The 17334-nt window shown below is 59.3% G+C and overlaps 1 protein-coding gene and 1 non-coding gene across 2 annotated transcripts in view; both read left to right on the top strand.

Annotated features, from left to right (window-relative positions):
* The window catches only part of RTN4R (reticulon 4 receptor), a 28903-nt gene extending 15739 nt beyond the window's left edge, over positions 1-13164 (top strand). The window contains exon 2 of the mRNA XM_024352532.2: positions 11469-13164. Coding sequence (XP_024208300.1) covers positions 11469-12868 — 1400 coding nt within the window. The 3' untranslated portion in view covers positions 12869-13164. The remainder of the gene's footprint in view (positions 1-11468) is intronic.
* Positions 5421-5497, top strand: MIR1286 (microRNA mir-1286). Its single transcript, NR_035637.1, has one exon. It is a non-coding gene; the product is annotated as a microRNA mir-1286 (primary transcript).
* Positions 13165-17334: the final 4170 nt, after the last annotated feature.

Below are 17334 nucleotides of genomic sequence, written 5' to 3'. Positions count from 1 at the left end.
AGGGTCTGCTCTGGTCGCCTGGGGATGATGATGGTGATAAGGATAGTGGTGATGAAGATGAGGGTGGGCAGAGATCTTGGAGTCCAGATTGTGTGCACTGTCTCCTGGCCTTGCAAGGTGGCCAGCAAGGCACTTGCCTCAGTCAGTGCCTCATCTGAGGAGTGGGTTGACAGTCACCCCCTCACTGTACTATGGGAGGATGCAGCACAGGGATGTCCTGAAACCTCCAGGAATGAGGAAAGGCTGCACCTTGGGCTGTCCCAGGGAGGCGAGGGGCCCTCATTTCTTACTCCCCATCCCTTGTCCTCTTCCCTTCCCCATCCTTGGGCCAGGGCCTCTGCCCAGGGATGTCTGGTGTCCACCCAGTACTGACGCACTGCTCACCTGGGGCTTCCTATCCTTCTGTGAGGTCAGCCCCAGGCTGCCCTCTATCTAAGGGCCTTGCACAGAGCTGGTGTGATGATAGTGATGATGATGGTGATGATGATGAAGACAATGATGGTGACAGGGATGACGATGGTGATGATGATAGTGATGAGGATGCTGATGGTGGTGATGGTGATGAGGACAATGGTGATGATGAGGATGGTGATGGTGATGATAGTGATTGTGATGAGGATGGTGATGATAGTGATGTGATGATGGTGATGAGGATGAGGATGGTGATGATGGTGATGGTGATGATAGTGATGAGGATAAGGATAGTGGTGATGATGGTGATGGTGATGATGATGATGGTGGTGATAGTGATGGTGATGATGGTGTTGAGGATGGTGATGGTGATGAGGATGGTGATGATGGTGATGGTGATGATGATGATAGTGGTGGTGATAGTGATGGTGATGATGGTAATGGTAATGATAGTGATGAGGATGGTGATGATGATAGTGATGGTAATGATGGTGATGATGATGGTGATGATGAGGATGGTGATGATGATAGTGATGGTGATACTGATGGTGATAGTGGTGATAGTGATGAGGATGGTGATAATGATGTGATGATGGTGATGATGGTGATGGTGATGAGGATGAGGATGATGGTGATGATGGTGATGATGATAGTGATGAGGATAAGGATGGTGGTGATGATAGTGATGAGGATGCTGATGATGGCGATTGGGATGCTGATGGTGATGAGGTGACAAGGATGAGGATGGTCGTGATGGTGATGAGGATGAGGATGGTGATGATGGTGATGGTGATGATGATAGTGATGAGGATAAGGATGGTGGTGATGATGGTGATGGTGATGATGATGATGGTGATAGTGATGGTGATGATGGTGTTGAGGATGGTGATGGTGATGAGGATGGTGATGATGGTGATGGTGATGATGATGATAGTGGTGGTGATAGTGATGGTGATGATGGTAATGGTGATGATAGTGATGAGGATGGTGATGATGATAGTGATGGTAATGATGGTGATGAGGATGATGGTGATGATGAGGATGGTGATGATGATAGTGATGGTGATACTGATGGTGATAGTGGTGATGGTGATGAGGATGGTGATGATAATGATGTGATGATGGTGATGGTGATGAGGATGAGGATGATGGTGATGATGGTGATGGTGATGAGGATGAGGATGATGGTGATGATGGTGATGATAGTGATGAGGATAAGGATGGTGGTGATGATGGTGATGAGGATGCTGATGATGGCGATTGGGATGCTGATGGTGATGAGGTGACAAGGATGAGGATGATGATGGTGATGATGATAGTGATGAGGATGCTGATGCTGATGGTGATGAGGATGCTGATAGGGATGATGGGGATGGTGATGGTGTTTATAGTGATGGTGATGAGGATTAGGATGATGGTGATGATGGTCATGGTGATGATGGTGATGAGGATGGTGGTGATAGTGATGGTGATGATGGTAATGGTGATGGTAGTGATGAGGATGGTGATGATGATAGTGATGGTAATGATGGTGATGAGGATGATGGTGATGATGAGGATGGTGATGATAGTGATGGTGATACTGATGGTGATAGTGGTGATGGTGATGAGGATGGTGATGATAGTGATGTGATGATGGTGATGATGGTGATGGTGATGAGGATGAGGATGATGGTGATGATGGTGATGATGATAGTGATGAGGATGCTGATGCTGATGGTGATGAGGATGGTGATGGGGATGATGGGGATGGTGATGGTGTTTATAGTGATGGTGATGAGGATTAGGATGATGGTGATGAGGATAGTGATGATGGTCATGGTGATGATGGTGATGAGGATGGTGATGATGGTGATAGTGATGGTGATGATGGTAATGATGATGATGATAAGGATGGTGATGATGATAGTGATGGTAATGATGGTGATGAGGATAATGGTGATGATGAGGATGGTGCTGATGATGATGATAGTGATGGTAATACTGATGGTGATGATGATGGTGATGATAGTGATGTGATGATGGTGATGAGGATGGTGATGATCATGATGCTAGTGATGGTATAGTGATTGTGATGATGGTGATGAGGATGGTGATGATAATGATGGTGATGAGGATGAGGATGGTGATGATAGTGATGAGGATGCTGATGGTGATGGTGATGAGGTTGCTGATGGTGATGGTGATGAGGATGGTGATGGGGATAATGAGGATGAGGATGGTGATGATGGTTATAGTGATGGTGATGAGGATAAAGATGATGGTGATGATGGTGATGAGGATGGTGATGATGGTCATGGTGATGGCGATGAGGATGGTGATGGTGATAATGATGGTGATGATGATGTTGAGGATGGTGATGGTGATGAGGATGGTGATGATGGTGATGATGATGATGGTGGTGATAGTGATAGTGATGATGGTGATGAGGATGGTGAGGGTGATGAGGATGGTGATGATAATGATGGTGATAGTGTTGGTGATGATGGTGTTGAGGATGGTGATGGTGATGAGGATGGTGATGAGGATGATAGTGATGGTGATGATGGTATTGAGGATGGTGATGGTGATGAGGATGGTGATGAAGATGATGGTGGTGATAGTGATGGTAATGAGGATGGTAATGATGATAGTGGTGGTGATGATGGTGATGCTGCTGCTGCTGATGATTATGGTGGTGATAGTGGTGGTGATGATGGTGATGAGGATGGTGATGGTGATGATGAGTATGTTTACAATGATGATAACAAGGACAGAAAATGCCTCCACAGCCTACTTTTCCTTCACAATCTTGGCTATGGGTCTGCAGGAGCATCCAGGCCTGAGGCCGTGGAGGGTGGTCCAGGGCATCCTGTTTGCAAGGAGGGACCGCACTCCCTTTCCTCTCTTGTTTCCTGCACCAAGTGTTCTCATCTTTAATATTTCTTTGTTATTAACTGTGAAGATCCCTTTAGCAGAGGCTGGAATCCTGATGTCCTGGGAAGTACATCGACACGGATCTGCCCAGGTCACCTCTTTCCAGGCCCTGTCCAGCCCAGGGAGGCAGCTTGATGTTAATGGGTCATAAGCCACCTTGGTGTGACCTGGCCAGAGTCCCTGATACAAGGTGCAGGGAGAGGCCTTGGCCCAGCCTCTGCAGGGTTCCAAGGTGGGTGGACTGGCATGGAGGGGCCCTGTCCGCAGAGACCCCCAACCTCAGTTAAACGGCTGCCCTCTTCAGAACTACCTGCACTGGATTTGTCTCCTCTGAAGTGCCACCCAAGTCCTTTCCTCTGAAGCCGGACTGTGTCATTCAGCACTTCCTCTGCTGTCCCCCTCTCCTTACAACCATTTTGTTCTCTTTGTGTGTGTGTGTGTGTGTGTGTGCATGCATGTGTGTGTGTGTAATCCCAGCTACTCAGGAGGCTGAGGTGTGAGCCACCCCTCCCAACTTATTTTTGTTAGGTTGTCCTATTTTATGCATGTTTGACTGTGAGACTCCTGACAGCCTCTTTAGAAAAATGATCGTTTCTGTTTTGACCTGCAGAGTATTTCAGTATTTCTCAGTCTCTTTCTTGCCTAGAACCCCTCACCCTAGGCCTCCGTGAGATGCTGACCTTGCCCAGGTCTCCACAGAGCTGAGCCTGCACTGAGGTTGCTGGGCTCTGTTCACCTGGCTATGTGACTTCAGCAGGACCGTGGTCTTCTCTGACCCTTGGTTTCCTTTTCATTAGTGGGGGTCTGAGTGAACTGCTGGGGCCATTGTGAGGGTGAAGGTGGCAGCACCCACACTCGGCTTGCTCACAAACCAGGTCGGCAAACTGTTTGTGTGAATGGTGTGATACTAAATAATTCCAGCTTTGTGGGCCACACAGTGTGTCATAACAACTCAGCTCTGCTGTTGTTGCGGGAAAGCAGCCATGGACAATGCGTGAACACACAGGTGTGGCTGGCTGCCAATAGCACATCCTTTACAGAAGCAGCAGCCAGCCCTTGGGCCAGTTTGCCAGGTGCCAGTAGAATAGGAGGCCAAGGCCTGTCGGCTCTGACAAGGGTTCCACTCTGGCCCCCGGACACGGAACTCTGGCCTTGGCTGGGGGAATTCCAATGGGAACATCCCAGGCTGAGGAGGATCCTCTCCTGCCTCTTAGATTCCTCATCCCCTGGGGAGTGCTGGATCCCACTGGCCCTGCCTGGCTGAGCTTCTCTGTGGTCTTAGCAGGCACTGCTTATATGCCGTGGGCCAGCTGCTGCCCCCAGCTCAGTTTCTAATGTGAAGGGCTGGGCAGTCCCTGGGATGGCTCCAATGGGAGCCTGTCCAGCTGCTGTTCTGCTGACTGAGGCTGATCCAAGGCTGCTGAGAACAAGCCGGCAAGAGCCTCAGGACCCACACGTGTCTTTTCACAGCAGAATAAATTCTGCTCGGACAGAGGCCGCTCGCCTGCCTGGTTGATCATGTTTTACAAATGCTGAGGGCAAGAGAACACATGGGGATGTGCCTACCCATCTTCCTCCGCCGCAGCGGCGTGCAGACCCTCCAGCCGGGCCCTGGCTCCTGGGAGGGGCTCGCATCCCAGCAACCCTCTACTGCTCAGTGGACTCTGCCTGAGCCCTGACCAGCCCTGGGGGCTCTTATTGTGTGTTTCCGGTATGCACGCCTATCGTGTGCACCCCCAGGGGTCCCATTGCATGCACTGAGTTTGTGCTCCTGGCTCGTGCACCCTGAGCATGTGCTCTTGTACTTCTCCTGCCCTGTCAAGGCCGACACTCTGGGCTCACAGACAGTGGTCAGCCTTGTGCGTGCAGCAGATCCAGGGTCCTGGCGGAGTGTGGGAGGGCTGGGGCTTAGGTCTGGATGCTAGCCCATGGGAGTGGATGTGGGCCCTGCAGGGCTAGGCACCAGGTACCGGGCAGGGTCAGGCAGGCAGATGGGCATGGGAGGCAGGTGTATGGCAGTGCTGGGCCCAGACCTGGCTCAGAGTGCGTCCCCAGGGTGGGAGTAGGCCGGCCACCGGTCACTTCCTCATTAGTGTCCTCTGGGGACTCAGCTTGCTCTGGCTGCTGGATTGAATTAGCTGCAGGACCAAGATGAGCCCTTGGTGGAGACAGGATTCTCCAGATAATTAGGCAGCGGGTGTTTGTTCGCTCCTGGTGGAGCATGGAGGACCAGGTGGGCTCAAGCCTCCTGTGGGGCAAGGGGGCACTGGCTGTGCCCTGGGCTGGGCGAGGCCTCCACTGGGCAGAACCTCCAGGGGCCCCCAGTGTGGGGCTCACTGGGGTGGGAGCCGAGGAGGGTGCACCTCCAGTGAGGGGTGTGTGGGCTGGATGGGGTAAGGTTCTGGAGCCCTCCACGCAGGCAGCCCAGCCTTAACCAAAGATGAATCCTCGAGACCTAGGTGCTAGGCCAAGGATCCTGCCCACTTGGGGCTCTGCCGAGACCCTTTGGCTGGTAGTGGGCTCCTGGGCTCCTGCCAACATCCTCATGCTGCCTGGGGCTGGCTCAGGCCTCTGTGGCTCCTAACTCTCCCATAGGGCACCTGCCATGCAGCAGGGTGGCTGCCCGTGGTCAGCTGGCCCTGGACCGTGAGTGCCTGGGACCCGGCTCCTCGGCCTGGTCTTGTGTGGGCAGCACTCAGCACAGCACCTGGGACAGGGGCCACTTCACACCTTGCCAAGGGACGGAGGGAGGGCCAAGGGAGTGGATGATCCTGCACGGTGTGGCCCACGTTGATGTGTCCTTGGGGTGAGGGTGCCATCCAGGGCTGCCAGCTCTCACCTGGGCCAGGCCATCCTCTGCTAGCTTCAGTGTCTGTGACTTGAAAGGTGTACCCTCTCAGGGTGCCCTGCTGGCTGGAAACAGGACTGTGGAGCTCAGGTTAGGAGCGGGGGTGGCTGAGCCTTTACTGCCCAGCAAGACCTTTTCACACCCCTGGGGCCATGAGACTGGGAAGCCCGCTAGCCCTGGGGCTGTGGCTTCTCCTGCTTTACTTGTTATTATTTTTCTGATAATATCTTTAATTACAAGATTTTGTGTACTCTTAGGCATGTTTCTTGTAAGTAGCATATGGTTGGATTTGACCTTGGATTGTGTTTGCTATTGATTATACCCACACCAGTTCTTATGTTCCTCGTCTGTAAAATGGGTCAGTAAACTTGACACCCCCTCCAAGAGAATTTGCTGGATTGAAGGGCCCAGCCTCTGGCCTGGCCTGCTGGCCCTGGACCTACCTACATCTCGTTGTCTCTGGTGAGCCCAGCATCACGGGGCAGGGATGAGCCCTGCCGGCCAGGGCAAAGAGTGGAGCTGAGGGGGCTGAGGGAGCACCAGGCACACTCAGGAGGCCAGTCCTGAAGGCTCTGCCCACACTGGGCCTCAGTTTCCCCCACAGCATGTAGCTAGCTAGGCCTGGAGCTGCTTCAGTCTGGGTCCAGTGACCTCTAACCATGGCAGGTGTCCTTGCCTGTTATTGACCTGGTCTGCCTACCCCGCCACTGCAGCCAAGATCAACAAGGAGCAGGGGCCAGGGCCAGGGCATCAGGGGCTGGTACTCACTTCCCTAGGAGATTCAGGACCCCTCAAGGGCAGACTGCCCCCACCAGAAGCTGCTGCCAATCTCCTGCCCCAGCACCTGGAGCCCTGGAAGGGCACAGGAAACACCATGGGAATTCTGGCTGCCCCTGCACGTGTCTGTGGGCCTGAGGATGGATGGCGGGTGGGTGTGCATGTGAGAAGCAAGTGAGGATGGGGGGACAGATGGGTGGGGGCGGGGGGAGTGAGTCAGTGGTGGAGGGCCAGGAGTGGGGAGCAGGCGTGGGAGGGGTGCCCTGACCCTCTGTGGTGTGGGGATGACATAGGCCCGCCACCCCCGCCTGGAGCTATTTCTGGCCTTGGTGCACTGAGCTGTGGCCTCCTGTTCTGCCTCATAACTGTGGTCTGTGACGTGACCGCCTCACGGGGACATGGCTAGTGTCTGAGAGGATCCTGAGCTGACTGATGTCCCGGCTGTGCTACAGCTGGCCCCACCCCCAGCCCCAGCCCTCTGCAGGCTCTTACCCCAGCCCTGGGAAGCAGCAGCTCAGAGCCTCCCTGGAGATTCCCCTCCCAGCCACCCATGACACAGGAGGGCACTGCCTGCCCCTCTGCACGTGGCCTGCAGCCCAGCCCCTCCACACCCTCCCCCATTACTAGCCAGGCCGCCAGCCTTCGTGCTTGGGCAGGACATACCTCGTGGCACCTCCGGGCAGCACTGTGAGTGTCTCCCTTGGCCGCCTCTCCACCTGGGTAGTCTGGAGTGGGAGCAGGGCAGGGCTTAACCACTCACTGCCTCAGTTTCCTAATCTGTAAATGTATTGCTGTCTCACTTTTTATAGCAGGTGATGGGACCCTCCGGTGATCCCAGCGCAGGGGCGGCATTGGGGCCCGAGGGCACCAAGCTGTGCGTGGATGAAAGCCGGTGCTTGGGGCCTCCACAGCTGCCTGCCCTGCGCTGCCTCCTGGCATCGCTGGGCAGAGGCATCCCTGTGGAACTTCAGCCCAAGCTTGGGAGGGCACGGAGGTGGGCGGGGCCCCAGGAACAGTGGGGGCCAGGGACCACATGAAGAAGGCCATCCCTGCTCGGCTCGGCTCAGCTCCCTGGGCTGCTGGGGTGAGCTGCTGACCTCAGCAGCCTCCTGCCTGCCCGCTGGCTGGGCATATCCCCAGAGCCTCCCACCGCCACCTCCCCATCCCCCTTCTCCACCCCTCCCCTCTGCTCCTGCCCTCCTCGCTCTCCTCCCACCTCCTCCTCCCCCCGCCACACTCCCTCCTGCAGTGAACGTGAACAGCCCTCCACTCACCGGAACTGATGGTGCTGGTGCCCACCTGGGCTGCCTGTTGCTCCCGTCAGGGGGATGCATCCTGGACTGTTTGCTGCCCAGCCTCCTGGGCCTTCAGTCTGGTGATCCTGGGTCCTACCCTGCCCAGTCTGGCTGCCACAGGGAGAGGCTCTGGGTCAGTATCAGGTCACTGTCCCCCCTGGGAAAGCTCAGAGCCTTCCAGGCAGGAGAGCCAGCCCTCCCCTGACCGTGGCTCCTGAGCCAGGCCTGGGCTGAGACAGGAGCTCCTAGCTATGACCCAGCCCTGACAGCCAGCAGGGCCATCCTCTGGGGAGGTCCCAGGAGGAGACCCTGGAGGAAAGAAGAGATGTAAATTGGCCTGGGAGGGTGGGAGAGGCACAGATGTACCAGTTTGTGTGGCCGCAGGGCCAACCTGGGTGGGGACGGTGGACAGGCACGCTATCCGTGGTTTCTCTGTGAGAGCTGGGGCCATGGCAGGGCTGGTTGCTCACCCCGTGTGCAAGGGGCAGGAAGGACAGAGCTCATACTGGAGGCTCCGTGAGAACTGGGGCCAGGGTGAGACTGGGTGAGAGTGGAAAGTGGGGTGATGACAGGCAGGGAGGCCAGGCTATCTCCAGAAGGACAGTAGAGCATCCTATTAGAGTTGGCCAGGCAGATAGAGGAGAGAGAAAGGTGGGCGAGAAGGCCAGAGAGGCCTTGTGGCCTTGAGGCTGCAGAGCCCAGGGGACAGGTCAGGGGCCACGGGCCAGGGAGGTCTTTTGGGGTGGGGAGGGGCTGCAGTCCACCATGGGGCCAGGGAGGAGGCTGGTGAGTCACCAGTCTGGCTCCTGGGATGGGGTCAGAGGACACCCTCCCCCCACCTGGCTGCGTCTCCCTCATCCCAGGGCCCCGGCTGTGAAGACAAACCCATGCTGCAAAGTTGGGTTTGATTATCTCATAAAAAGATGCCCCCTCCTGCTCGCTCAGCAGAGGGGTTGCCATGGAGACCAGCGGGCAGGCCCCAAGGGGGGCCGGGCTGGAGCCAATTACCGTGGCTGCAGCGAGGAGAGAGCCCACCTCACCCGATTCTCAGAAGTTGGTTTACGAAAAGCAGTTGTCTCGGCAGGAACCGAGCCGTATCTTTGCGCCCAATACCCACTTCCTGGCAGAACTGAGCGCCACGTGGCCACTCCCCCATGTCCTCCCCTGTCTCCCCCGACCCCGCACCACCATGTGGCTCAGTTCTGGCACCTCACTGGGGGCATGTTTAGAGTGGACACACAGCTGCTTCGGGAGGGAGATCCATGAGCACAGGGCTCGGTTCAAGGCGAGTGAGCTGAGCCCTGACCACAGCCAGACTCACAGCCCACAGCTTCGGGCCTGGAGCCACAGGACAGTGGTGGGATGGTGGCATGGTTCAGTGGTGATGTGGCGGGCATGGCCACCATGGGTGGCTAGTCTTGGTGGGTGCAGTCAGCCGCATGGTATGGTTGGTGACAAGGCTCAGTTGGTGACCCCCACAGTCAGTGGTGTGGTGTGGTCGATAATGTGGCAGTGAGTCCTGACCCTGCCCCATGAGCATGTGGGGCCTCCACCCCACCTGGCCCCAGGACAGGAAGTGCCATTTACATAGCACAGTTTTCCCTCTGGTCACAGCAGGTGAGACAGCAGTGGGGAGCTGACATGGTCAGGCCCCACCTTCCTAGGAAGTGTGTGTAGAAAGAGAGCAGAGAGGGTGTCCGCAGTTTAAATGGAACACGAGGCCAGGTGCTTTCCTCACCCAGTCCACCCAGGGAGGGGCCTCCGGACCCCCATCCCTGGGCTGCCATCTCCCTGGTGCCAACAAATGGCCCTGGGGCAGGGGGTTTGGCAGAGGAGGCCCCCAGGCTGTGGGGAGGGGGTCTGAGGACCTATGAACCTGAGTCTGGGAGGACGCACATGCCCAGCGGTCACTGCACGTGCTGGGCTTGCTGGGCTCTGCGTTTCGGGCGACTGCACTGTCTGCCCAAGTAGAGAGGACCCAGTGGGGCAGGGGCCCCATGTGGGTAGGAGGGCCCCAGGGTCACAGTTCTGGGTTGGGGAAGCTGGCCTGTGGTCCACTCCTTCCTCCTGCCCGGCTCCAACCCCAGCACTTAGCCGGCCTCATGTCTGCAGAATCCTGCTCTTAGCCAGCTGCCGTGGAAGGTGTTAGCTGTCAACGCAGGTGTTAGCTGATAACTCAAGTGTTAGCTGATAAGCCATAACCCTCCCAGGGGGATTCACATTTTAATAGACTTACTCCTGAAGGCAGAAAGAATCTTCAGCATTCCAAAGGGGTGGGGGCTCAATGGTGGAATGAGAGGCAGGAAAGCTTACTCCGGAGTGGGTGACCCCGCTGGTGAGACCAGCTCTGGATGCAGCACCCCGGGAGGGACTACTGCCCATGTAGGGCCTTGGTGAAGCCCCAGGTGTATCTGGCCCTGTAATGGAGGAGGGGTTGCAGGCACCTGGGGCTGGGGGAGAACCCACTGGGAGGCTATCCCTGCTGATGGCGTCTGGGTGGGAGGGGTGCAGGCAGCTGGCACTGCAGGGGTTGGCTGGGGAGGAGTGAACTCCTCCCAGGGAGGAGATGGAGCAGAGAATGAGGCCAGGGGGCGGAGGCTTCAGGAGGGTTCCTGCCAAGTCAGGAAGTGCTTGAAAGGAGGATGTGTGGAGGAGGGAGCAGGCTGCCTGGGTGGTTGTGGGACGCGACTCCTCCTGAGCCCTGGACACACTTGCTGTCCACCCCCGCCCTCGGGCATCCAGGCGCCTGTTTCTGAGATAGCAGACGTGCCCAGAGGGACCCCAGCCCCATTGCAGTGTTTCCTAGGCCCTGTGGGTGGAACCCCCACTGGGACCCCCCGGGGACTCCTGCAATGCGGGCTCTGTGTTCACTGGAGTCCTGAGGATGTACCTGCAGTCACGAGTGTCCATTCCAGGAGGCCTTCAAGTGAGTGCCCCTGGTGACCCAGTGGGCTGCTCCCGGGTGTGGTATGGGGAGTCTGCAGATGTGGCTTCCAGGGTGGAGTGCATGGCTCCAAGGCATGTTCTAGCCCAGCATCGTCCATGAGGCCTGTGAAGCAGGGATCCCAACACTGCGATTCCCGGGGGTGGTGGCCACATCTTGGACCCAGCCCCAGGTCCTCCTGAGACCCAATCTCCGGGGCCCACCTGGCTCTAGCAAAACCTCCAGCTTCTCCAGTACCCCTGCCCTGCCTGCTAACCACTCTGTCTTCTGCCCACAGGGAGCCGGCTGCTGGCATGGGTGCTGTGGCTGCAGGCCTGGCAGGTGGCAGCCCCATGCCCAGGTGCCTGCGTATGCTACAATGAGCCCAAGGTGACGACAAGCTGCCCCCAGCAGGGCCTGCAGGCTGTGCCCGTGGGCATCCCTGCCACCAGCCAGCGCATCTTCCTGCACGGCAACCGCATCTCGCATGTGCCAGCTGCCAGCTTCCGCGCCTGCCGCAACCTCACCATCCTGTGGCTGCACTCGAATGTGCTGGCCCGAATTGACGCGGCTGCCTTCACCGGCCTGGCCCTCCTGGAGCAGCTGGACCTCAGCGATAATGCACAGCTCCGGTCTGTGGACCCTGCCACATTCCACGGCCTGGGCCGCCTACACACGCTGCACCTGGACCGCTGCGGCCTGCAGGAGCTGGGCCCGGGGCTGTTCCGCGGCCTGGCTGCCCTGCAGTACCTCTACCTGCAGGACAACGCGCTGCAGGCACTGCCTGATGACACCTTCCGCGACCTGGGCAACCTCACACACCTCTTCCTGCACGGCAACCGCATCTCCAGCGTGCCCGAGCGCGCCTTCCGTGGGCTGCACAGCCTCGACCGTCTCCTACTGCACCAGAACCGCGTGGCCCATGTGCACCCGCATGCCTTCCGTGACCTTGGCCGCCTCATGACACTCTATCTGTTTGCCAACAATCTATCAGCGCTGCCCACTGAGGCCCTGGCCCCCCTGCGTGCCCTGCAGTACCTGAGGCTCAATGACAACCCCTGGGTGTGTGACTGCCGGGCACGCCCACTCTGGGCCTGGCTGCAGAAGTTCCGAGGCTCCTCCTCCGAGGTGCCCTGCAGCCTCCCGCAACGCCTGGCTGGCCGTGACCTCAAACGCCTAGCTGCCAATGACCTGCAGGGCTGCGCTGTGGCCACTGGCCCTTACCATCCCATCTGGACCGGCAGGGCCACCGATGAGGAGCCGCTGGGGCTTCCCAAGTGCTGCCAGCCAGATGCCGCTGACAAGGCCTCAGTACTGGAGCCTGGAAGACCAGCTTCGGCAGGCAATGCGCTGAAGGGACGCGTGCCGCCCGGTGACAGCCCGCCGGGCAACGGCTCTGGCCCACGGCACATCAATGACTCCCCCTTTGGGACTCTGCCTGGCTCTGCTGAGCCCCCGCTCACTGCAGTGCGGCCCGAGGGCTCCGAGCCACCAGGGTTCCCCACCTCGGGCCCTCGCCGGAGGCCAGGCTGTTCACGCAAGAACCGCACCCGCAGCCACTGCCGTCTGGGCCAGGCAGGCAGCGGGGGTGGCGGGACTGGTGACTCAGAAGGCTCAGGTGCCCTACCCAGCCTCACCTGCAGCCTCACCCCCCTGGGCCTGGCGCTGGTGCTGTGGACAGTGCTTGGGCCCTGCTGACCCCCAGCGGACACAAGAGCGTGCTCAGCAGCCAGGTGTGTGTACATATGGGGTCTCTCTCCACGCCGCCAAGCCAGCCGGGCGGCCGACCCGTGGGGCAGGCCAGGCCAGGCCCTGCCTGACGGACGCCTACCGCCCGCCACCCCCATCTCCACCCCATCATGTTTACAGGGTTCGGCGGCAGCGTTTGTTCCAGAACGCCGCCTCCCACCCAGATCGCGGTATATAGAGATATGCATTTTATTTTACTTGTGTAAAAATATCGGACGACGTGGAATAAAGAGCTCTTTTCTTAAGCTGTGGCCTCTCGGGCTAGGGTGCTGTGGGCGGTGAGAAGTAGGGGTGGGTGCTGGACGGGCAGCCTCTCCCCCATCACAAGGCCCCCAGAGGAAGGGAGTTGCCTGGCACCACAGGTGGGACAGCCTTGGCCAAGGGCAGCTCCAATGTCAGGTGCCCCTGGCCCCCCAGCCGCACAGATGGAGCATGCTTGGTGGCTGACGTCATTGAGCCTGGCTGATGGAGCACATGCCAGGTCCATGGGTCTGGACATAGCAGCCCCTGTGGGGACAGTTGCTCTCGGGCCCCCCACCCCAATCAGGCTGCCCGGGCAGCCCCCAGGAGGAGGCTGAGGATGAGGGACCCTGTTCCTACCCCTGGTGGGTGGCAGGAGAGGAAGGCCCTGAAGGAGAGTTGGGCGGGTCAGGCCTGGCCTCAAGGCCCAGTGGGGGCTGTATGCACCCTCACACCGCTGCTGGTGGTCACACTAGACCCCACATGCGTGTCTGGGGCACCCCTACTTATAGCATGCCCACACCCCAAACATAGGCCGTGGTGGGTCTGCATGTCCCTGCACCCATGTATGCATACACGCATGCACACACAGCAGGGCAGGGAACACATGTCCACACACATGCATGCACCGGGGGCTCGAGAGCAGCACACACATCCAGGTAAAAATATGCACAGGCAGAAATATGCACAGGCACGCTTTCCCACGGGCCGAAGAGGACTCAGAAACAAAAGGGAAGGGCCACGTGGCCAGGAAGCCTTCCCAGGAAAGGGCCCCCTCCCCGCCAGGGCAGTGGCTGGGGAGGGGGAGAGGGAGAAAAACAGTGACGTGGGGGAGGGTGTGGGGGAGCGTTGCTGGTGAAGCCAGATGGTCGTGGGGGCGGCCAGGGCTCCAGAAGCCTGGGGGGAGGAGAAGGAGGGAGAAGAAGCGGGGAGGACGCACTTAGCAGCCAAGGCCCCAGCTCCTCCGCCCGCTTCTCTGTGCCTGTGCTGCGGCCCAAGGCTCAGACCCCTCCCATCAAGCACAGGGCAGAGCCAGGATGCAGTGGTCCTGTCTGGCCTGTACCCTCCTCAGGGTCCTCCCACATGCACTGTCTCTCCTGAGAGACCCTGTGCCTGTGCCCACAGGTGCTGAGGCCCCCCATGTGGCTGCGCACACCTCCACCTGCAGTTTGCCCCTCTGCTCACCTGAGATCCAGGGCCGGCAGCCTTGCCCCAAGGCTGGGGGCAGCTCAGGCAGGGCAGCCCTGCCGGGGTGGGGTGCTGTTTGCCCAGGGCTCCCTCTGCAGCCCCTCTGGGCCCAGGAGACCCTTGGCAGCCCCAGCAGAGGCCTCTCCATGGATGGCCTGATGTCAAAATGTTGTGCAGTCTCTGTCCTGTGCCTGGAGCCCTACCATCAGCACCCCTGGCACCCCCAGTCTCTGTGACCCCACAGCCAGGCCCAGGATTCTGCCAGGCTGTGCCTGGGCACTGGCATAGGCAGGGTTTTATTCAGTTTTTCTCCCAAGTGGCCCCTGTCATGCCTGAGAAGAGGCAGCTGAACTGCTGGATCTGGGGTAGGGCTCTCAGGAGAGGCTGGGGGCTCCTTGCAGTCAGAGCCAGGAAACCGAAGCCACCCATTTCCAAAGAGCCTTGAGCCCCACCTGAGTGACCCAACTGCAGTGGATGCTGGCGCCCTCAATGGCTTGTGGAAGGACAGCAGATCCTGCCTCAGCTTGCACACCTCCCAGGACAAGGAGTTCATTACCTCTGCTGGGCCCACTCCTAACTAAGAAGCAGGCACCTGTCGCCCTCAGGCCAGCTTCGGGGCTGACTGTCACCACCAGCTGCCCTCAGGGCTCTGCACCCTCCCCTCCAGGCCACAGTGGGGGCCTGTGCAGTGGCAGGGGTGGGGAGTTGGGCACAGTCCAACCAGACCTGAGGACGGGGTGAGAGGATCCGGAAGGATGTGGACGAGTTTTAAGTTGGACTCAGCAGGATGCATGGACGCTCCCATGGGGTGGAGGCGGCAGGCAGGGCTCCCAGGCGTCCGCCCTGAGCAGCCGGCACGGGGCGCCCGTCCCTGAGGTGGGGGCGCCGAGAGGAGCGGCCGCTTTGTCGAGGCCCAGGAGACATCTGGGCGGGGGTGTCGCGTGGGCTGTGCAGGCTGAGCTCAGCAGAGGGGCCCGGCTGGAGGACACATTTGGGAGTCGTGAGCACTTGGGTGATATTTACAGCCCAGGAAGAGATGAGCTCACCGGCCGGCCGCTGCTGACGAGGGGCCCGGAGTGGGTGGGGCGTTGGGCCAGGGCCCAGGGACTCAGCTCCTTCCTGCGCCGACCCCGGCACTCCCCAGTTCTGCCTGACCAGCCCCGGCCGGCTGGGCCCCTGAGGTCAGGTGCTGGACCAGGCAGGGGTTGGGGGTGGCAGCTGGTGTCCAGCCTTGATCACCCAGACCCCAGAGCAGGTGCAGAAAGCTAATTAAAGCTGCGTGAATCAGCCTTGAGGTTATCAAATCCTGGCCCCCACCCCATGCGGGCTGCTGATCTACCACAGACTCTCCTGGCCCCGTCCAAAGATGCCTGGCCAGCCCCAGGGCGCCCTGTGGACCGAATCCTTCACAGCTCATGGGCCTGTCCCTGTGTTGCAGGCCTAGCCAGGGCAGCACCACCCAGCACAATTGGTGGAGGTGACAGCTGGGGCTGGGCTCACCACTAGGTGGCTGTAGCCGACCTGGGTGGGGGATAGGGGCAAGCAACCCTCAGATGTCGGGCCCAGGCTGGGCTGCTCCTGGGGATTCCTCTCAACCACCCCGACTCCACCCCTGCGGCCCTGGGGGCTGAGCTGCACCAGAGCTGCCCTGCACACCTGTCTGCCCAGGGCTGCAGGAGCGGCCCTGTCCTTGGATGGGAGCGCCTGCCCCCTGTTTATCTGGCTGCCCAGGGCTTCGCCTAGTAATTGGGAGAATTACTTTTTAATCCTTAAATTAGTTCTGAAATAATAGAAGCTGCCGAATGTTCAGCAGCCGATGGTAAACTAACATCCAGCGAGACTGAGAACATGCCGGAAACAAGTTGAGGGGAGGCAAGTGTTTGTGGTGTGAGCTGGGGCCCGGGGCGGGCCACTGTGGCGGCTGCAGGGGTGGGGGCTCCTCACTGCCGGGCTGCCTGCAGCTCACAGCCTCCCTGGGGTGGTAGGGCACCTCACACTCACATCCCCGCAGGAAGACACTGCTAATGTCCCCAGGGCACAGATGAGGAAACGGAGGCCCAGAGACATGAAGCAACATGTCAGGCAGGATTGGGCCCGAGGCCACGCGGGAGCAGACCCTTCGCTGCCAACTGTGTTTGTGCTCCGGAGTGCTGCTCTGCTTCTCCATCCCAGTGCGCGGGGACATCACAAGACCCTGGGTGTCAATTCCCTCCACTGTGCCAGTCGGCCTAGGGATGTCACTCGGGGTGGCACCCTGAGCTGTGGCACCTCTGTGACTGAGGCAGCTCTGTGTCTGGTCAGCTGGCCTTTGGGCCGCCTCCAGCCACAGTGAGGAGGCCCAGCCCTCAACTCAATTTCCCCCACGGTGCCGGCCTGGTGGCCACCCTCATGCCCAGATTTCTCACTGGTGGCCTTGGCCTCTGTTCTGCCTGGACCCCAGCTGGCTCCTTTTCCACCCTGCTCTGGGCTAGGCCACTCCGGAGCCCTGCCCTGCAGCCCAGCCCCTGTGTACACCACAGCCTGGGCTTGGCAGGGCTCCCCACATGAGGCCTGGGTGGGAAAAGTGCAATGGCCACTGTCAGCAAAGGGTGTATCTCAGCCCATCTCCCCCCCCCCGCCCCCCGCCGGGCACAGCAGCTCAAGGATCCCATTATGCCAAGGCCTTGGAGAGTGGCTGCGATGGGCATGAGCCCAGTGGCCCCCGGAGCCCCACTCCTGTTGGGAGGGTGCATGTGTCGGGGCCCAGGGCTCCCCAGCAGCTAGCCTGACCCCAAAGTGCCAATCCCAGGTCTAGAGGCGGAGCCCCAAACTCCATGGAGGAGGCTGTGGGACTTCTCTGGTTGGTCAGGCTTCTCCAGGGCTGGGGCCTGGTGCTACTGTCTTTTCCCGGGGGAGGTGGGGCTCTGCCAGGGCACAGCTCTCCAGAAGCCCCTTCCAGGTGCGTCGCACTCCCCACCCGCCTCTGTCTGCCGCAGGGGAGTCCTGCT

Source organism: Pan troglodytes, chromosome 23 (genome assembly GCF_028858775.2).
Source record: "Pan troglodytes isolate AG18354 chromosome 23, NHGRI_mPanTro3-v2.0_pri, whole genome shotgun sequence".
Taxonomy (NCBI): Eukaryota; Metazoa; Chordata; class Mammalia; order Primates; family Hominidae; genus Pan; species Pan troglodytes.
Note: the sequence above shows the minus strand (reverse complement) of the source record. Positions and strands in the feature narration are given on the sequence as shown.